General features: G+C 45.3%; 1 protein-coding gene, 1 long non-coding RNA gene and 1 other non-coding gene across 3 annotated transcripts in view; 2 read left to right on the top strand and 1 right to left on the bottom strand.

The window, feature by feature from the left end:
• The window catches only part of YES1 (YES proto-oncogene 1, Src family tyrosine kinase), an 86,309-nt gene that overhangs the window by 45,596 nt on the left and 18,655 nt on the right, over positions 1-22,058 (top strand). The window contains exons 2-3 of the mRNA XM_029065500.1: positions 13,296-13,568; positions 20,879-20,978. Of these exons, the coding sequence (XP_028921333.1) occupies positions 13,304-13,568; positions 20,879-20,978 (365 nt within the window). The 5' untranslated portion in view covers positions 13,296-13,303. The remainder of the gene's footprint in view (positions 1-13,295; positions 13,569-20,878; positions 20,979-22,058) is intronic.
• On the bottom strand, positions 3,507-11,628 carry LOC114812156. Its single transcript, XR_003759800.1, has 2 exons — positions 11,536-11,628; positions 3,507-4,065 (listed from the first exon to the last, which is right to left on the bottom strand). It is a non-coding gene; the product is annotated as an uncharacterized LOC114812156 (long non-coding RNA).
• On the top strand, positions 16,423-16,559 carry LOC114812681. Its single transcript, XR_003760332.1, has one exon. It is a non-coding gene; the product is annotated as a small nucleolar RNA SNORA7 (small nucleolar RNA).

Genomic DNA, 22,058 nt, shown 5'->3' with positions numbered 1-22,058 from the left:
TTCCCTGCCCACAGTGAGATTACAGTCTAGAGTGGGATATAGACATTAATATAAATAAATTCATTCACTCAGTCATATTTATTGAGCGTTTGCTGTGTGTAGAGCACTGTACTAAGCAGTGGGAGAGTACAATACAGTAAAAGACACATTCTCTGCCTACAGTGATCTTAGAGTTTAGAGGGGGAGAGATACATTAATATTAATAAATAAATGACAGATATGTACATAAATGCTGTGGGGCTGGGAGCGGGAATGACTAAAGGGAGCAAATCAGGGCAGCACAGAGGGAGGGGAAGGAAAGGTAAAGAGGGCTCAGTTAGGGAAGGCCTCTTGGAGGAGATATGCCTTCAGTAAGCCTTTGAAGGAAGGGAAAGTAATTGTCAGTTATGAAGAGGGAGGGAGTTCCAGGCCAGAGGCGGGATGTGGGCGAGAGGTGGGCGGCGAGATAGATGAGATGGACCTACAACGTGTAGGTTGGCGTTAGAGGAGCGAAGTGTGCAGGCTGGGATGCAGTAGGAGAGGAGCAAGGTGAGGTCAGGGGGGCAAGGTGAATGCTTTAAAGCGATGGTAAGGAGTTCTGTTAGATACGGAGCTGGATGGGCAACCACTGGAGGTTCTTGAGAGGGGAAACGTGAATTGAACGCTTTCATAGAAAAATGATCCGGGCAGCAGAGTGTGGTATGGACTGGAGTTTGAGATGGCAGCGGGACATCCAAGTGGGTATGTCCTGATGTGGGATTGCAGATCAGATGGGAGGTCAGGACTACACAAGTGGATCTGGGGGTTGTCCATGATTGAGGTCCGTGAGAGTGGATGGAGAGCGAGAAGAGTAAGGTCTACAACAGAGTCTTGCGCGGTGCCGACACTTAAGAGGTGATTAGAGGCAGAGGAGCCAGTGAGCAAAATTGAGAAATAGTCCTCCAAGTTCTCTAAGCTCTTTGTTGGCAGGGATCGCACCTACCAACTCTTTTGTTGTTATACTTTCCCAAGTGTTTAGTACAGTGCTGTCCGCACAGTACGCACTCAGTAAATACCACTGATTGATGGAATGAGTGATCAGAGACCTAGGAGGAGAACCAGGTTAGTGCCATGTCAGCAAAACAGATTTGAAAGTGTCTCAAGGATAAGAAAGCGGTCCTCAGTGTGAAAGACAGCCAAGAAGTCAAGGAAGATTAGGGCAAAATGGAGTGCATTGGGTTCGAAGGTCATTGGTAACCTTAGAGTGCATTCTCAGTGGAGCAAAGGGCTATAAAGCCTGATTGTAGCAAGTCAAGAAGAGAGTTGGTGGAGAGGAAGGGAGTACAGAGGGAGAAAATAACCCATTTTAGCATTTGGGATAGTTCAAGGGCCTAACACGTTGCTAAATGCTCTGAGAATAGTGTGACATTCTGGCGCTTCTGTGGCCAGAAATAGCAGGTCTCTGTTGTGCCAGATCGATGAACCCCCATGTGGACGAGGGACCCTGTCTAAACTGCTTATATTGTGTCTTCCCCACACCTATGCAGCACAGTGCCTGGTGCCTAGCGAGGGATGAGCAAGTAACACCCCTGCCATTATTATTACGTCCGACCCGTTTCAGGTGCCTCCTGGATTTCCAGAAATGCTGCGGCAATGCAGCGTGGTATTTATGCCAGTGGAACACAGGCCCCGTGTGACCCATTAATGCAGAGACCCTCACCCTTATTTCTGTCCCTCGCAGCTGGTTGTTGAAGTCACAGTTAATGGAGCAGTGTGATGTGCCCCGTTGGATGCTGTAATGCCCTGCACACCTTGGGCAAAGTTGACACTTCCAGTGTTGGAATGTCACTTCAGCAGAACAGTAACCCGTCGTGCCATCCTTTGGTAAATTGTTTGAAACAGATTTTTCTACAAGTGGTTGCTCCATTAGCTCAGAAAAGCACCCGCTGCTGCTGGCTGTACCACCCTTAAACAAGTCCACCGCTGAGTCTATTTCATCCCATTTCCTTTCCCTCCTGCGTCTCCACCTTCTCAGGATCGCACCCGGAGAGTTCCCAGTTTTCTACCGGTCTCGACTATGGGAGGGAGAGTCAAGCATAGGCATCCCCTTTCCATTCCTAGCTTTGGCTAGCGATGGAAAGCAATCCGCTACAAATCAAAACTCACCTGTGCTGGGCAGCAGCGGCACGGGAGAGAGTCAAGGGCAGAGACTCAAGTTTACTGCGCGGAAGAAGGCAGTGTAAACCACTTCTGTATTTTTACCAAGAAAACTCTATAGATACACGACCAAAACGATTGCAGATAGAGGTGGGGCGTTCTGGGAGAGATGTTGCCATGGAGTCGCTATGGGTCGGAGACGACGGCATAAGACAAGACTGCGTCTCCTATGACTGTTAGCTCGTTTTGGGTGGGGAATGTGTTGGCTTTTTGTTGTATTGCACTCTCCCAAGCGTTTAGTACAGTGCTCTGCACACAATAAGCACTCAATGATACGATTGACTGAGTCTGTATCCCCTAAGCACTTAGTATCCACCCCGCTATGCTACAGATCTTCTGTACATTTCTTTATACTGCCAGTAATTTCCTTTGATGTCTCTCCTGTTAAATTATAAACTACATGAGGGGAGGAGTGTGCCTACTTCACGTACTCTCCCCAGAGCTTAGTGGGTTGCTTTTTTTGAATATAGTAAGTGCTCAATACCACTAAGGCAGAATGGTTCTTTCCTTCCAAACCTCTTAGGTCCCCTTTTTGATTCTCCTCAGAATAATAGAGGCTGCCCATCTGAATAATCTTCCATTCTTTTATTGCGTCTTCAGGCATTAGCCAGTCCGCCCGCTCTCCATCCTTTTTTTTTTTTTTTTTTTTGCACCTTTTGGTAAGAGAAAATTACATGAAATATATTCTGGGATAATCAAGGGATCATTCATTTTTACTGAATTTTTACACCAGTTGTCTCCTCTTCTTCCCCTCTTCCAAGCTGCTAGGATAAAAGGAGAGTCCATTAGAATATATTGGCTGCAGGCCAATGTTAATGTTTTTGTGAGGCGACTATGATTAAAGCCCCATGCGATTTCTGTTGCAGCCTTCTTTCACTGAACAAATTAAAAATTAATTTCATTTTTTGGCCCAAGTGACATTAAAATTCGAGTTTAAACTTGAACGGACTGTAAAGTGATTTAGTCCGGTCCAAGAGCAAGTGTTGAATTCCTGTGTATGTTTTCCCTTTTTAAATTGTGGGGTTGCAAACATCCCAGCCTGTTCATTCTACTCTGTCAAATGCTATTCTAGTCATTACTTTAGTTCAACTCTGAACAGAGGTTTGCTGGTCAAATGACCTCTAGCCCCATTTCTCCATCCCCAACCCTTCCCCCACTCTAATGTGTTTAACTTCCTGATTTCTCCAACAATTCCTGCTTTTGGGAATTTTTGAAAAAACACACTCGCTGGAAGCGTGGACAAGAATAACTTTCCACGGGTCCAGCATACTTTCCTGTTTAATAGATAAACCTTATGGTTTCCAATAATCACCTTGAGGTATCTCTTAGCATATTGTCAGGTTGACATTTTAATATGATGGTTTTGAAGTACAGGCATCCCTCATGATACAGGCATGATGTATTCCTCAAACACAGCTATATCATGGGTTATGTTTTCCCAGACTTTGTTATTAATTGTGATTTATTCCAGAACTCCTGGACAAATACAAAATTCCTTTAGGTGCTTTACATTGCATATATTATATTCACCCCAGTGGTTGATATATAGTAAGCGTGGCACATAGTAAGCAGTTATTATACTGTTACATTAAACATCACTAAACTATTTAGAATCAGAGTAATTCAAAGTATAAGTGTCACAACCGTAATTAAACCAGGTGTATTACAATTAAGAGTCTTCACAGGAGACAGCAGAAGTAGAAATTTGTTCTGCTGACCCCGGTAGTGTTTTTTCATCTTGAGGAAATGAAGGATTAGTCCAATTTAGGTCGAGCAGCGGTCTTCTCCTGGTCTTCATAAATTTCCTTGTAGAGGGCTAACTCCTTCCGAATGCGCCCGTAGACCTTTGAACTCTCCTCTCCAAGCCTTCAGTCACTTTTATAAATTGATCTGTTTTGTATAAAATTGACACAAGGCCTTTTAATCCCCAAATTTCAGCTGATGATGGAGAAACTGTAATTTACAAAGTTTGGGCAAATTGCAGTTTGCAGAATGGCCAAGTATAGTTCAATAAGGATCTCATTGGACAGCGATTCCTGTGAATGAGATACAGTTGGCACACTGGCGTCTATGCCCTTCATTTCTAAATTGATTCCTCCTCCGTTCAAGAGTTTCTTTGTTTATCTGCTCAGGGATGTCATCTGCACCCTGAAAATCTGACTCAAACTCCAAAGTCCATTTATTGTTGATTGCATAATCTCAGCCCAGATGGGGAGGGGGCAAGGAGAAATGCATGGGACCCAGGCCAGGGCCTTGTGGGAAAATGTCCCATAGTGAGATGAGAGGTGGTGGAGGGAGTGTTGGCTGTGTGTAGAGCACTGTACTAAACATTTGGTGCAGTACATAACAGTCTAGAGGAGAGCAGTCACAGAGATAGAACCAGGAGATAAGCAAATCAGCAAATCCAAGATTGCTGAGTTTCACATGCCCAAATGGCATTCTGAGGAGGAGTGAATGGCCCCCGCTCTGGAAGGTGGCCAAGAGATCTCGGAGGGTTAACAGAGAGTAGAACTCAGCTACGAGAAGGCCGTGGATGACTTGGGAGAGTGACCATTTCAGTAAAGTGAGGGGGATGACTGGATTAGTGGTCGAGATGAGAGTTGGTGGAGAGGGAGTGTGAGTGCAGAGGGTCTCTATAAACTTTAGACAGAGTTTAGACAGGAAAGGGAAAAAGGATCTGGAGGGCGATCGTGGGAGGTGGCTGTTGGATCCAGAGAAGGTTTTTTGGGGTTGTTTTTTTCTTGTAGGAGGGCCTTGAACATGTTTGAAGGCAAACGAGAAGGAGCCATCTGTGAGAGAGGTTGAAGATAATGGTAAGGGATGGGAAGAGGGTAGTTGCAAGAATTTTTAAGTGATGAAAGGGAAAGAGACCAGGGGCACAGGGGAGCAACAGGGAGGCCCACTCCTCAAACGTGAGGAGAGAGAGGAAAAGGGGGTAACGGCAGTGAAAAGAGAAGTCCACACCTTCTGTGTGCAAATCCAGTCCTATTTATTGAATGCTTACTGTGTGCAAAGCACAGTATTAACTGCTTGGGAGAGTACAATATAACAAACAGAAACATTCCTGCCCACAGCAAGCTTGCGGCCTAGATGCTAGGCATTAGAAGGAGCGAAAGACAACATTTCTGGCCACCGAGGGGCTGGCAATGCAAGAGGGGAGGTGGTGATATTAAATTCAGTTTCATTTCCACTGGCCACTGCATCTAGGGCACTGCCCTTCTCTCTCCCCGCCATGGGATTGCAACACACTGCAGAGTGGGGAAGGAAGAAAGGAATCTCCCAGGGAGATACCATGGTACCCCAGGGAGTCTCTGAACTGAAGAGTCACATAATCGCCTGCTGAATGATAAATGTTTTCAGTGGTGCTAATTTTGATATCTTTTTAGTTATTAAGGGATTGCAGATAAGTGAATGCCCATTTTAGACTTTCATTATATTTTCCGTTTCTAATTAACAGATAAAGTCGCTTAGGCACAAGAAAGTTCAGTCACTTGCCCTTGGTCTCATAGCAAGCTAATGGCAGAAATTTAGAGCTCATGATAGAGGAGTTCATTTTTAGTTTGTTCCTAGGCCAGGCAGGCCATTTTCTTTCTAAATCTTAAAGCAGTTTTATGTTGTACTTTAACGGCATGGCTCATTATTGCTTTGTTACAACATTCTTATCTTTAATGCCTTTCTGTAATTTCCAAGTTAACGGCAGGTCAAATTAAAACAGTATCACAGATGTATTAGTGCCGTTCGAGATTAATGAAGGGTAGGGGGCAAAATCCACTCTACAATTTACCAGTAGCTAGTGAATTGTTTAAAGATGAGGGAGAATGTGCCAGGGATTGGGTGGGGCAGTGGAAGTTAAAAAAAATATATACTTTCACATTTAGAAACATTAGAGTTGATTCTTCTCCTTGAGCAGAATGTCTGCAATAGGAAACTGCTGCACAGAATTGGTATTTTACTCTTTAAATTTGTGGTATTAGTTTACTAGATTGTATTTTTTTCGAGTTGCCATCAGTAGTATTTTTTTTTTAACACCTACAGTGTTCAGGGCACCATATTAAGGTCTTGGGGCAGTATAATAGCTTTAAAAGACATGATTCCTCCCCGCGGGAACCTACGATCAATCTAGGGAGACAAGCACTGAGGAATTTACAGGTAGCAGGAAAAAGGAGAAATTGATAGCTATGTGAATTGGTGCTTAAATAGTAAGGTGAATCGGTCACTGAGTCAGTGGTATTTACATTCTTACCATGTGCAGCACGTTGTAATCAAGTTATTGGAAGAGTTAGTAGTACTTGCAATAGAGTTAGTAGTAGTAAATCTTTATTAAGCATCTACCTTGGCAGAGTGCTGCATTAAATGCTGGGGGAAGAGTACACACAAGTGGGAATTAGACATAAACCATGTCCCTCGAGGGACTCACAATCTGTAGGCTGGAGGGAGGAGTGGAGACAGACACATCCAAGAGCAGTGAAACAGTAAAATATTAAAACAGCATCAAAGACAAGGACCAGTAAACAGTACACAAAATAAAAACAAAAACCAGTAGGGAGCTGTGATGACATCAGTCGATGCTATTTATTGAGCGCTTCCTTTGTGCGGAGCACTGTACTAAGTGCTCGGGAGAGTGCAGCGGAATCAGGAGATACGTTCCCTGCCCATAACGAGCTTAACAAGAGCAGAATATCAGGCTCTTTGTGAATCAGAGTCCACGGCATACCAGAAGCCCCAGCAACGCTTCTGCAGCCACTAGCTTTCCCAAGGTTTTAAGACGGGTTCATGCTGCAGGTACATCTTTTTCCCGCCGTGGTGGTGGGAAGTAGGATGGAGCCCGTCACTGGGCAGGGATTGTGTCCATCTGTTGCCGAATTGTACATTCCAAGCTCTTAGTACAGTGCTCTGCACATAGTAAGCACTCAATAAATACTATTGAATGAATGAATGAATGAAGGAAGGAAAGCAGGTCTCAGTGATGAGGAGCGGAGCCATGCTGGGAGTGGAAGCCATGGAGGGCCGGGAGAGGAGGCAGTTCCCTCGGCCATGGTGGAGGGAAAAGAGAGTGCAGGGAAGAGAGGCCACAGTTACCAGATGTTTCATTCTGCCTCAGTGAAGAGGGGGTAGATATCCCTGCCCTCAAGGAGTTTATAATCCAGTGTTCCAGTATGTTCGGAGGCGCTAAGGTGGTTCTGAGCGCTGAAATGATAGCTATGGCAGGGAGAGTCATTAATTAAGGGAAAGCTTCCTGTGGGCCGGGCTGTGAGGATGAAGAGGGCTGTAGCCTGGCCCATGGGAAGCGAGAAGGAATTCCAGCTGGGAGAAAGGCATCGGCAAGGGATCAGAGTTGGGAGAGGTGAAAACAAAGCACAGTGAGCAGGCTAGCTTGAGATGGATGAAGAAGTTGAGCTGTGGCATTTAGGGAGGACAGTGGAAAATTAGGAGGGAGAGAGCTGACAATATCTTAAAATCAAATCAAATATGATTGTCATGCATACATTTTTGAGCATCACAAAGGAACACTAATCCCAGCTCTACCACTTGGTTGTGGTGTGACCTAGGGCAAGTCTCTTAACTTTTCTGGGCCTCAGTTCCCTCATCTGTAAAATGGGGATACAGACTGTGAGTCCCATGTGGGACATGCACTGTGTGCAACCTGATTAACTTGTATCTACCCCAGCTCTTTGTAAAGTCAGTGCCAGGCACAAAGTAATCAAGTAATAAATCCCCCGTCCTCCCCCACTCAAAAGAGTAACTTTTCCATATTTTATCAGTCAGGTTTGTTGACCGTCCTGTTCTGTTAGTGGATGCTATCAATCTCGTAAAAATAATTCAGCTATTTAGTTGGTTGTGGGTTTCTTTATTTGTGAATAATCACCCAGTTCTGGTTTCTGAATGTCATGGCATCAGAAATCATGAACCCTACACTGCCAATTTTCCTTTAGGTGGAAAAATGCATTCCCCCATGTTTTAGGAGTCCTGGATTTCTAACAAAAGGCAGATATTTGGTTCTATTGCTCAGTAAAGTGCTTATTGAAAAGCGTGGCTTTCTGCTTTCAGTCTAGTAGAACTACATTTCTTATTAAATAAATTAAAACCAAGAAAATAAATGCCAACCATTAATGCGGCTGGCTGGCGATTTGCTGATGTAAATAATTGGCAGATTCTACTAACTATGAATCTGATGTAATCTTTGCTTCTCCAGCGTGCCTACTTTTTTGTTATATTTTTCTAGGTGACCTTGAATACTGGAATTGTAGTTTAGCCTGCTTCTTTGTAATAAACCAGTTTGCTCTATGAGGGGATAGGAGAGAGGATGTAGTTCCCTCTTTGTTTTCCGTTTGTTTTTCTTTTTCCTCTCTCCAGTGGCCTCTCTGTCAGTTTTTCCCTGAGAGTGCCCTTTACTTATTCTTTCTTTGTCTCCCCTCACCGTGTCTTCCTCTTCCTGACTCCCACTTTTTTGGCCTTTCTCCGACTGCCCCTCTTCCTCTGTTCGTCCTCCCCCTCCTTGTTTCCACCTCTCCCTATTCCTTCCCTTCCCACCATTCTTAACATGTACCCTTCCCTCTTGCCTCTCTCTTCCCTGCTCCCATGTACCCTCCCACACTCTGCAGGAATATTGTGTGAGACCCCGGATGTCGATTCTTGTAAATCAGAACCCTTTCCTCCTCTGGGTGCATTTGTGAGCTTTCAGGGAAACCGTGCTGGGGAGCCTACCGGGGGCCAGCCTTGCAGATCTGCTCAGGCAAGCTCTTGTTCTTCCTCTCATCTTCACTGCCCTTCCTAGCAAGCATTACTGGGGGATGGTCTTCTTTTCCTAAAATGTGAGTGGGTTGGTGAGCCGCTGGAAATGTAGCCCTAAGGCTACCTGATCAACCTCAGGCAGAGTAGAGCGTGTTGAGAGAAGGGAAACCATATTCTCATGGTCTTTCCTAGTCTCCACTGGCCCCAGAGCTTCAGAGCTTCATTTTTGTGTCTCTTGGTTGGGCATAAGTGAATGATGTTTTCAGACACAATGAGACAGGAAGGCCTGGTGGCAGAGCATGGATCTTGGAGTCATTGGGCCCGGCTTCTTGTTCTACCCCTTCCACTTGCCCGATGTCTGATCTCGGGCAAGTCACTTATCTCTACATCACTTTCCTCAACTATAAAATCAACCGATCAGTGGTATTTATTGAGAACTTACTATGTGCAGAGTACCGTACAATAGAGTGGGTAGACATGATCTCTAACTACAAGGAGCTCACAGTCTGGAAAGGAAGACAGACATTGGAATAAACAGTAGGAGTAATGAGTGGGAATAAGGATATGTATGTAAGTGCTGAAGGTGGGGTGGATCTCAAGTGCTTAAATAGTACAGCACCAAGTGTGTAGGTGATGCAGAAGGGAGAGAAAGTATGGGAAATGAGGGCTTAGATGGGAAAGGTGTTTTGGAGCAGATGTGCTTTTAATAAGGCTTTGAAGTGTGGAGACAGTCGGTATCATATGAAGGGGGAGGGAGTTCCAGGCCATTGGTGAGCAAGGGGTCAGTGATGAGATAAATGAGATTGGGTACATTGAGTAGGCTGGCATTAGAGGTCTGCAGTAGGAAATCAGCGAGTTAAGGTTGGAGGAAGCGAGTAGAGTGCCTTAACCCAGTGGCAACGAATTTCTGTTTTATTCAGTTAAGTGGGCATCCACTGGAGGTTTTTGAGGAGCGGGGAGACATGGACTGATTTGTTTTTTCTAGAGTGAGGAGGCTGGTGCGATAGTCAAGGCAGGATAGGGTAAGTGCTTTGATCAGTGGGGAGCAGTGTGGAAGAAGAGGAAATAGCAGATTCTAGAGATGGTGTGAAGGTAGAATAGACAGGATGACAGGACTTGGTGACGTTGAATGAGTGGGTTGAATGAGAGAGTTTTCTTTTATGGTATTTTTATACACTTTTACTTCCTGATTTATTTTAAGTCTCCAGGAGTTGTGCGATCACCTGAAAGATGTCCCACACGGGCCCCTGAATTAGGTCAGCACAGAGACGGACCAAGTCGATTTCAGTTTCTTCTTCCTCTGGTCCGCCCACCCACAGACTAAACACGTGGAGGGCGGGGAGCGTGTCTGCCAGGTCTGCTGTATTGAGAAGCAGCGTGGCTCAATGGAAAGAGCCTGGGCTTGGGAGTCAGGTCATGGGTTCGAATCCTGGCTCTGCCACTTGGCAGCTGTGTGACTGTGGGCAAGTAACTTCATTTCTCTGGGCCTCAGTTACCTCATCTGTAAAATGGGGATTAACTGTGAGCCTCACGTGGGACAACCTGATTACCCTGTATCTACCCCAGCACTTAGAACAGTGCTCTGCACGTGGTAAGCGCTTAACAAATACCAACATTATTAAATACCAACCTTATTATTCATTCATTCATTCAATAGTATTTATTGAGCGCTTACTCTGTGCAGAGCACTGTACTAAGTGCTTAGAACGTACAAATCGGTAACAGAGACAGTCCCTGCCCTTTGACGGGCTTGCAGTCTAACTGGGGGAGACGGACAGACAAGAACAATGGCAATAAATAGAATCAAGGGGAAGAACGTCTCATTAAAACAATAGCAAATAAATAGAATCAGGGTGATGTGCATCTCATTAACAAAATAAATAGGGTAATGAAGATATATACAGTTGAGCGGACAGTACAGTGCTGAGGGGATGGGACGGGAGTGGGGAGGAGCAGAGGGAAAGGAGGGAGAAGAGGATTTTGCTGCAGAGAGGTGAAGGGGGAGTAGAGGGAGCCGAGGGAAAAGGGGAGCTCAGTCGGGGAAGGCCTCTTGGAGGAGGTGAGCTTTTAGTAGGGTTTTGAAGAGGGGAAGAGAATTAGTTTCCCAGTGGCTTAGTACAGTGCTCTGCACACAGGAAGTGCTCAATAAATAGAATCGTGATGATGAAGGAGGGAGTGGGAGGAGACCGAAGGGGGAAACGAAGCCGAAACAAAGAAAAATATGGCTATCCCTGCTTACTTTTTGCTACCACCTTGTGGTAGCCACCTGAGCTAAAACAATAGCATGTTGTAACTACCCTGAGCTAAGCGTGCAGTGGTAGCCACCTCCTGGCCATTTAGGGGACTGTGCCTTTTTAAAATACTGACCCTTCCATCCGGGCCAATTTATTTAATATTGGGCTTGAGCAAGGCGGAGGGTGGAGCCACGAAAATCTGGTCCAGGCAGAGTTCCCTCCTTCGGAAGCTTTCATATGCCCTTTTGGTTGAGGGGTTGATGAGTAGTCATTCCAGAAGTAAAAAGGACTTGTTCAAAACCAATAGCTGGATAGATGTTTGAGCACTCGGATGAACACAACATAGAAGTGCACTCAGTTCACTTATAATGCAGGGGTTATAGTCTTGATTCACCTCATGTAGGTACGTTTGGTTTCTTCCGAGGTCACATCATCTTCTATCGAGATTGATGCCTGTTGTCAGAAGCACGTTCCCCAATTCCTGGATTGGTCTGGTCAAAATGCAGAGTGAAAACCAATTATGGAAGAATGTACTGTTCACAAAATAGTACTATATGTATATATATGTGTGTGTGTGTGTGTATATATATATATATACACACACACACACACATATACATAATGTGTGTGGGTGAAACATACGTGGGTGTATATATATATTCATATTTATATACATATATACATAAACCTAAGTGAGAGTGCCATTTTAAATACAACTAGATTATTTTCATTTCACTGAAACTATAACAAGGGCATCTGTGTTAGTTACTATCAGGAACCACAGGCTTACGCACTGGGTTTCTTTTATAAAGAGTTTTGCATTAATGTCTTTTTAGGATTTTTAGGAATTTAACTTTGGGAGGCAGCATGCTCGTGAATAAGCGTGGGGTTGGAAGTGAGGAGATGAGAGTTCTAGCCATGGCTAGACTCTTGGCTTCCCTACCCCTTTAGAATTTGAGCCCCATGCAGGACAGGGGCTGTATCCAATCTGATAATTTTATGTCTACCCCAGTGTTTAGTACAGCGCTAGGCACAAAGTAAATGCTTATCAAATCCTACTACAGTTCTTCTTATTATTTTTACTAGCCTTATGTGGGACCTTTGGTCAATTGCTTAACCTCCTTGAGTGCCTCAATCTTCTCATCGGTAAAATTGAGATGATATTCTCTCCCTGTTCCCTCCCTCCTGGACTGATTTGAAAATAAAGATTTGAAAGTGCTCTGTTTAAATGAAAGTGCTGTAGAAATCGAAGCTGCTGCTGTCTCCTCTATCCTTCTTTACCACCCCTCTAGGTACTGCTTCCTGGCCTGCAGAGCTCCCAGGAGAGCAGGAGGAGCCTCTCCTCATTCTCTAGACTGTAAGCTCCTGGAGGGCAGGGATCACGTATTCCAAATCTTGTAGCATTCTCTCCCAAGTGCTTGGCAAAGGCTGCTATGCACAGTAAATGCTCAATAAGCACCATAGAAATCCTCGTATGGGAGAAGCAGTGTGGCCAAGAGGATAGAATAGGGGCCCCGGAGTCAGAAGGACCTGAGCTCTAATCCCAGCTCTACCACTTGTCTGTTGTGTGACCTTGGGCAAGTCATTTCTCTTCTCTGTGCCTCAGTTACTTCATCTATAAAATGGGGATTTATAATAAATAATAGTGGTATGTCTCATATGTTTACTATGTGTGAAGCGCCGTTGTAAGCACAGGAGTAGATACAAGCAGATCAGTTTGAACACTGTCCCACATAGGGTTCACAGTCTTCATCCCCACTTTACAGATGAGGTAATTGAGGCACAGAGAACTTAAGTGGCTTGCCCAAGGTCACACAGCTGACAAGCAGCAGATTAAGACTGTGAGCCCCATGTGGGACTCGGACTGCATTCAACGTCATTAGCTTGAATCTACCCCAGTGCTTAAAACAATGCCGGGCACATAGGTGCTTAATAAATACCACAAAAAATAAAGAAATACCATCGATTGATTGAGAACTATACGTGCGGCTGCCGTTTTCCTGCTTCTCCCTGGGCTTCCCAGACTTCTGGCTCATGAGGGTTCCCTGAGTGGTTCATAGGGATGCTTATCTTTCTGAATTATTTGGTTGCCTCGAGGCAGAGTTGGCCTGCGTTTAGTGATTTCCCCCTGTCTGTTCCCCCTTATCTTTGCAGAACCAACCATGGGCTGCATTAAAAGTAAGGAAGACAAAGGTCCAACCTTGAAATATAGAACAGAAAACACTCCGGATCCCGTTACCAGCCACAGCAGCCATTATGGATCAGATCCCACTCAGACGGCACAGTCGCCTTCCATCAAGGGACCATCCGTTAATTTCAACAGTCATTCCATGACACCGTTTGGAGGATCATCAGGGATGACGCCTTTTGGAGGAGCATCGTCCTCCTTTGCAAATGTGCCAAGTACATATCCCGGTGGTTTAACAGGTGAGGTTTGTTTCAGTCATTTTCCTTTATTCACTTGAAATCTCTCCTTATTAAGTATCTTCCTGCAGGGAAAACCAAGACCACATCCCGGAAGGTGTTTCCCTCAAATGGGAGGCCCTTTCTGATCGGTTTTTCAGGCAGTCAGTGCTTACTGACTTATTTGAGTGCTTACTGCGTGCAGAGCACTGTACTAAGTGCTTAGGAGAGTTCAATCCAACAAAAAAACAGACACGTTCCCTCCCCACAACGAGCTTACAGTTTTTCCTGTCTCCTGCCATGGGAATAACCCAAAGTTTGTTCATTCATTCGTACTTATTGAGCGCTTACTGGGTGCAAAGCACTGTACAAAGCACTTGGGAGAGTATAGTACAGTGTCCAGCTGAATGTTCTTACCGGCTTTGCGCACCAACCATCTTTGGCCTCCTCCGAGCTGCGGTGGTGGTGGATGCTTCATCCCCCCGTGTTCGGCATGGTTCGTGTCTCTATGACTGCAGACTCACCGTGGGCAGGGAACGCGTCTGTTTTATTGTTGTAGCGTTGTGCTCTGCACAGAGTAAGCGCTCAGTAAATACAGCCACCTGACTGACTGATTGGATCTAGGACCAGACTGACTGCAGGTGGGGGAGGCCCTCTGACCCAGCAGCTGAGACGGAGAGGGAAATGAACTATTCTCTGGGAGCCGTTGCTCTTCCCGCAAAAAGAACCTTTTTACGTGTAGGGCAGAGAGAAAACCTCTTCACCTGTAGAGACAGCAGCAGCGCAGCTCTCCTTAGTCACGATGCTGTTTGTCTCCCCGTCCCCTCCCCCATATCCTGTGGGCCTGGTAGTCCCAGCCAACCCTGACTCATCCGTGGCCGATTCTGTAGTGACAGAGAAGGGATTGGTGGAGAGATGAGTTAGAAGGAATTAAGACCAGACCAATCTGCCTGGGCAGATGAGGTGTGATTTCACCCCATTTCAGAGCAGTTTCTTCCCGTTTCATCTGCAAATTCATCGCAGGGCTGGCACCAGCTGGCCCGGCGCCCTGAAGCTGACATTCCAAGTGCCGCCCCTTCATGTGATACATGATATATCATGCCACGGCGCACACGGGACACAGCGCGATGACGTCACGTGGCCTCCGTTCGACATCGTCAGATGACTCTGTTTTGCCCCGCAGTGAAATTTTCAGACTGTCGGCACCCCCGCAAACCCAACCCCACACCCATCCTGTCCCCGCAGCCCCGCCTCATGCCTCAGAGAAGTGGCACTTGTGACTGAGTCGAATTAGTCCTTCCCCCAGTAGCGGCTCCTGGCTCTGGCCCACCACTCCCGGCCCTGCCCTTTCCTCGCTTCCCTTGCCTTTACGGCACCTTTGCTGCAGCCTGTTCCCCTCTGCTTCTTCCCTCCGCATCCTGCCCAGGGGTGGCAGGGCCAGAAAATTCTGAAGATCCGGGGCAGGACATTGCCCCTGGGCCACCTAGCTGTCTTCCTTAAATTTAGAGAGCTATGCCTCTGACCCACCTGAGGCACCATCACTGCCAGACACCTGCCCCTACCTGTCCCAGCCCCTCCCGTACCCGACAGGGAACGGCTTATCTGCGGCTGCCTCTATTGGGCAGCCTGCTTGGCTGCCTCTGTGTGGGCCAGGATCCAGACAACCACTCTGTGTTCCCCAGGGCCGGGGCAACTGACCTGGACCACCTGGTCTCCTTTCCTAGATGGGGGAAGCCGTCCCCAAGCCCCTGCTTTCACCAGGGTGAATGGAGCTGACTCTGGCCAGCCGTCTGCCTTTCCCAGACAAGGAGAACCCACCCTAGCCCCCCGCCTTTCACTGAGGTGGGGGGAGTAGGGTCCAGACCCTGCCTTGGACTGCCCACAGCTGAAGGGGGCTGTTCTGCTTCCCCCAAACTAAGCAGTTTCCTGCTATCCTCCGGGGCCTGAGGAAGGTGGAGGAAGGGAGAAGCTCTCTGGTGCTTAAATTTAAAAAGAAAAAATAGCCCAACCATTAGATTTTTTTATTTCTGAAGGTGAGAGAGCAAAGGAGCAAGGTAAATCTAAAATTAAAGGCGGCCACCAGGAATGCAGCGAGAGAAGATGGGGGGATGCAGTGGTGACGCATCCTTGTGTGATGGCCATTTTGATAGGGCAGTCTGGTACGGGAGCTCTCTTGGCCATCTTGGGAAGGTCAGGAGGCCCGCTACATTGTGCTGCCCCGAAGCAGCTGCTTTCCACACTTTCCGTCCAATTTGGTAAAGAAAAATTAATGAAAAAGTAAGGGTTTTTTTTTTTTTTAACCAGAGCTCCCTTGCAAACAAAAAATATTGGCAGTTGAAGCTAATATGCCCCTAAAATCCTGCATTCTAGAATATCTGAGGCAAGGTGAATGCCTAACTGTGATATGCCAAACATATTGGGCCTTTAAAAATGATTACCCAATTCAGCACACTGGTCCCATAGCCAGGAGTGCTAAATTGGCGAGTTTAAATCAGGGATCAAGGTAGTGTCAATCTGGTTTTATTTCTTTGTTGCCAGTTTTTGTGCATAAGCAGGAAAGAAAACCTCAATGGGACAGAGGTTCACACAGGGAAAAGAAAAGGGAACAGATTTGCCAAGCCAGAGTTATTTCAAGGTTCTTTTCAGCTACAAATCCCGGAAAGCTTAAATTAGTAATATACATTGTATCTTGGCAATTTCTTGGAGTTGGAACCAAGGCCAGATTTCCGGGTGAAACTTCTAGTAGCTAGAGTGAGGAATATAGAATTCTTTGAGATCTGTTTTTTGCATTTGGATTAAAGTACAGCTGTTAAGATATAAAATTTTAAAGAGCTAGTAAACTTAAAACTTTCAGATTGAACCCAGGTAAACTCAATATCCCCTTTCAGGGTCGCACCTGGAGAGTTTCCAGTAGTCTACCAGTCGCGGCTATGGGAGGGAGAGTCAAGCAGAGGCCTACCCATTCCAATCCTAGCTTGGGCAGTGGCTAGGGAATGGAAGGCAATCTCTACAAGTCAAAACTCACCCATGCTGCGCAGCGGCAGCACGGGAAAGAGTTGAGGGAAGAGACTCGAGTTTACTGGGCGGAAGGAGGCATTGGTAAACCTCTTCTGTATTTTTACCAAAAAAACTCTCTGGATCCACTTCCAGAACGATTGCAGATGGAGAGCGGGGCGTTCTGAGAGACATGTGTCCGTGGTGTCGCTATGGGTCGGAAACGACTCGACGGCATAAGACCAGACAAGGAACTAAATATGTAATTGGTTCCCTTCTTTTTTAAATGTTGCAAGAAGCTGTGAGTTTTTCATTCATTGGTTTTTATTTATTCACATATGTCCCAAAATCTATTTCCTCATCATCATCTTGCTCATTTTGCCCAGAAAATTCTCATTTTTGCAAAATTATGTTGGGTAAAGTTTCCTGAAAGAATTTCAACCTTCCTATTATTTTAACTTAGGCCTACTTCAGGATTGTATCACATAAGCATTTCATGTTTTTTTTCCCAAACATTTATTGTTCTAATAACTCTCCAGTTAGAAAAGAGATGAGGTTTGCTTTATCGTGTTATTAGAATGAGTGTCAAAATAGAGAACATTTCCATTGTTGTTTCATGCTACAGTTTTTCTCCAGTGTTTGCTTTCCAAAATTCACTTTAAATAAATCCATGCAGTTTATACAGGGAAGAAATGTACACAGTAGAAAACTGATTACCTAAACTGAGGTTAGTTGGTATGATATAATGTTTGGATAACCAAAGATACTGTAATTGATTTTTAGCTATTTTTAGCCCCTGCCCAGTTTTTTAAATTATCCAGTCTTGCCTCAGGTTGGTGAGCCAATCATTTGGATCATTGGCTTTCTACTGAACCGTGTTTAAGGGAAGCATGAGGGCATGGTTTTAATATGAAAAACAGGAAAAAAGGGCTGAGGAGGTGAATTAATTTTTTTCTTGCAAATATACTTGCATTCAATTTATAATCTCTGTAAAGCTGATGTGGTACTTTGCTTTTGAAAATCTTGTGCCCATTTTTATAAAAAGGCATAGCCACCTCTGTATATTAGATCTGACTTGCAATAGTGATATTGATCACCATTTGATTTTGTTAAAAACACATTCTGCCTCATCACATAATTTAAATATGCGGGCAGATGTATGTGTGCTTATATTTTCCACCCATGATGTTGCACAACTATTTTTGAACAGGAAGGAGGAATAAAATACAATTTTGAGAATATTAAATGTATTCCATCTGTCCACTGACATATATAAATATATGTGTCAAGAATGAACAGACTGATACATTTAATATTTTTTTATTCAAATCTGAATCTCGATCATGGATTAAAATGTTCCTCTGACAATTGCATAATGTGGGATCACTTATGATTTACATTCCTTTAATGAAGTTAAATAGTAATGGTATTTGTTAAGCAAATACAAGCAAACTGAGTTGGACATAGTCCTTGTCCCACATGGGGCTCGCAATCGCAATCCCCATTTTACAGATGAGCTAAATTGAGGCCCAGTGAAGTGACTTGCCCAGGGTCACACAGCAGACAAGTGGTGGAGCTGGGATTAGAACTCATGACCTCCTGACTACCAGGCCCGTGTCCTGTCCATTATGCCATGCTGCTTCATGCACCGTGCTGCTCTGTGGGATGCTAGCTAAAAAGCAAATATTCCATATTAGTTGAAAGACTTTTTTTGGATATACTGCCCATATGTCACAAGACTCCAAGTATGTCCAAAACAAAACTCTATATCCTCTCACCCAAATCCTCTTCTCCTACTGTCTTTCCCATCACTATAGACAATATCACTATCCTTCCTATCTCTCAAGCCAAGAAGCAACTTGGCCTAGTGGTTAGAGACCGGGCCTGGGAGTCTTCACGTATCTGCTGTGTGACTTTGGGCAAGACTCTGGCTTCTCTGTGCCTCGGTTACCTCATCCATAAAATGGATTTTGAGATTCTGAGCCCCATGAGGGACAGGGACTGTGTCCAACCTGATTCCCTTGTAACTACCCCAGCACTTAGAACAGTGCTTGGCAAGCACTTAAAAAATACCATGAAAAAAAACCTAGGCATTATCCTCGACTCACCTCTATCACACAATCACATATTCAGTCGTCAGCAAGTCTTCTCTGACCTTTCTGTCTCTCCCCACTCAAGTTCATACTCATTCCGCTGCCTGGATCGTTTTTCTAAAAAAAAATTCAGTCCACGTCACCCCACTTCTCAAGATTCTCCAGGAGTTTCCCGTCCACTTCTGCATCCAACAGGAACTTTTGACCACTGGTTTTAAAGCACTCTATCAGCTCACTCCCTCCTACTTAACTCACCGATGTACTACAGCTCTGCCATCTCGCTTGGCTTTTCTAGCTCCAGCTTGCTCACTGCACCTGTCGACTTCATCTGTCTCTCCACCAACTCCTTTCCCATGTCTTCCCCATGACCTGGAACTCCTCGCCCCTCCCTAAGACCAGACCACCAGTCTCCCCACCTTCTAAGCCTTGCTTAGGTCACACCTCCTCCAAGAGGCCTTCCCCAATTAAGCCTCTTTTCCCCTACTCCCTCTCCCTTCTGCGTTACCTATGCAATTGGATCTGTACCCTTTAAGCATTTAATATCACCTCACCCTCAGCCCCACAGCACTTATTCCATATCTGTAATTTATATATAAAGTATTTATAACATGTATATATATCATAGTATATGCATTATTAATGTCTTTCTCCCTCTCTAAACTGTAAGCTCGTTGTGGGCAGGGAATGTGTCTACCAATCCTGTTTTATTGTACTCTCCCAAATCCTTTGTACAGTCCTCTGTGCACAGTAAGCACTCAGTAAATACAGTTGAATGGGTGAATGAACTCAGTGCTCCTTTTTAATAAATGTTCATTATCTATAACTCATTTAGCATTTTTCTTTTATTGACTGCTGAGACCTGCGGCAAGTCAGACCCAGGTTTGGATGCTGAAATGCGTAAGTAGACATCCACAGTTTGGCGTTCCTGCTAGTTTTTTTTCATTAAACCCTTGAAAATAAACATTTTTTCGCTTTCAGCGTTTGCTCTTCAGGGCACAGTTGGAACTCTTCTTTAGCTAACTATTAACCGTCCACCTCTGCATCAAACTAAAACTCCTCACCATTGGATTTAAAACACTCTACCACTTTGCCCCTGCCTACCTCACCTCGCACAACCCAGCCCGCACACTTCACTCCTCTAGTGCTAACCTTCTCACCATGCCTCAGTCTCGCCTGTCTCGTTGCCGACCACTCCACATCCTGCCTCTGGCCTAGAAGGCCCTCCCTCCTCAAATCTGACAGGCAATTTACTCCCCACCCACCTTAAAGCTTTCTTGAAGGCACATCTCCTCCCGGAGGCCTTCCAAGACTAAGCCCCTCCTCCTGTCTTCTTCTCCCACTCCCTTCTGCATCACCCTGACTTGCTCCCCTATTTCTTCCCCCTCCCAGCCCCACAGCACTTATGTACATATCATAATATATGTATTTGTATTGATATGTCTCCCCCCGCCAAACTGTAAGCACGTTGTGGAACGTAGGTAAGCACTTAACAAATACCATCGTAATTATCATTATTAAGGGAATGTGTGTGTTTATTGTTGTTTTGTACTCTCCCTACTGCTTAATACAGTGCTCTGCACACTAAGTGCTCAGTAAATATGATTGAATGAATGCTAATGCCTGAGTGAATACTAATGTATAGAAGAGAATTTCTTTCAATTTGCATTTGCAAATTTTAGGGGCACATTAGCTTCAACTGCCAATATTTTTGTTTACAAGGGAGCTCTGGTAAAAAAAAAAAAAAAACAAAACCCTTACTTTTTCATTAATTTTTCTTTACCAAATTGGATGGAAAGCATGGTAAGCAGCTGCCTCGGGGCAGCGTACGGTAGTCGGCCTCATGACCTTCCCAAGATGGCCATCGCAAATTGCTTTTGCATTTCATTTAGTTTATTCAATCGTATTTATTGAGCACTTACTGTGTGCAGAGCACTGTACTAAGCACTTGGAAAGTACAATTCGGGAGCACATAGAGACAATTTCTACCCAACAACGGGCTCCTCAACTAGAAATGTAGTCTTATGGAAGAGCTTGTAGGAAATGTCACTGAAGCTATTTGAAATCCCTTAGCACTTTAGTTCACAGCTACCACACAGATTCTGCCTAGACAGAGTCTGGAGCCTGGAAAAAAACAACTACTACTAAATGCAGTGGTCATTTAGGAGCATAAAAACCAAGGTTTTTTCTGTGGTAATCCCTTTACACGTGTGCTGATGCTTTGTGTGGTTTTTTTTTCCCCTTTCTCAGGTGGTGTTACTATATTTGTGGCCTTATATGATTATGAAGCTCGAACTACAGAAGATCTTTCGTTTAAGAAGGGTGAACGGTTCCAGATCATTAACAACACGTAAGTGTCTTTAGAAGTGTTACAAATAGTTCCTTCTGTTACAGTGCTGACTCTGCTCCCTGTCTGAGTCCAACGTGCTGAGAAGAGTTTTGCCTCGGTCTCCACTGTTCATTCATTCAATAGTATTTATTGAGCGCTTACTATGTGCAGAGCACTGTACTAAGCGCTTGGGATGAACAAGTCGGCAACAGATAGAGACAGTCCCTGCCGTTTGACGGGCTTACAGTCTAATCGGGGGAGACGGACAGACAAGAACAATGGCACTAAACAGCGTCAAGGGGAAGAACATCTCGTAAAAACAATGGCAACTAAATAGAATCAAGGCGATGTACAATTCATTAACAAAATAAATAGGGTAACGAAAATATATAGAGTTGAGCGGATGGGTACAGTGCTGTGGGGATGGGAAGGGAGAGGTGGAGGAGCAGAGGGAAAAGGGGAAAATGAGGCTTTAGCTGCGGAGAGGTAAAGGGGGGATGGCAGAGGGAGTAGAGGGGGAAGAGGAGCTCAGTCTGGGAAGGCCTCTTGGAGGAGGTGATTTTTAAGTAAGGTTTTGAAGAGGGAAAGAGAATCAGTTTGGCGGAGGTGAGGAGGGAGGGCGTTCCGGGACCGCGGGAGGACGTGACCCAGGGGTCGACGGCGGGATAGGCGAGACCGAGGGACGGCAAGGAGGTGGGCGGCAGAGGAGCGGAGCGTGCGGGGTGGGCGGTAGAAAGAGAGAAGGGAGGAGAGGTAGGAAGGGGCAAGGTGATGGAGAGCCTCGAAGCCTAGAGTGAGGAGTTTTTGTTTGGAGCGGAGGTCGATAGGCAACCACTGGAGTTGTTTAAGAAGGGGAGTGACATGCCCAGATCGTTTCTGCAGGAAGATGAGCCGGGCAGCGGAGTGAAGAATAGACCGGAGCGGGGCGAGAGAGGAGGAAGGGAGGTCAGAGAGAAGGCTGACACAGTAGTCTAGCCGGGATATAACGAGAGCCCGTAATAGTAAGGTAGCCGTCTGGGTGGAGAGGAAAGGGCGGATCTTGGCGATATTGTAGAGGTGAAACCGGCAGGTCTTGGTAACGGATAGGATGTGTGGGGTGAA

The sequence above is a fragment of the Ornithorhynchus anatinus genome, chromosome 5 (assembly GCF_004115215.2).
Source record: "Ornithorhynchus anatinus isolate Pmale09 chromosome 5, mOrnAna1.pri.v4, whole genome shotgun sequence".
Taxonomy (NCBI): domain Eukaryota; kingdom Metazoa; phylum Chordata; class Mammalia; order Monotremata; family Ornithorhynchidae; genus Ornithorhynchus; species Ornithorhynchus anatinus.
This window is presented reverse-complemented; position numbering and strand designations above follow the sequence as displayed.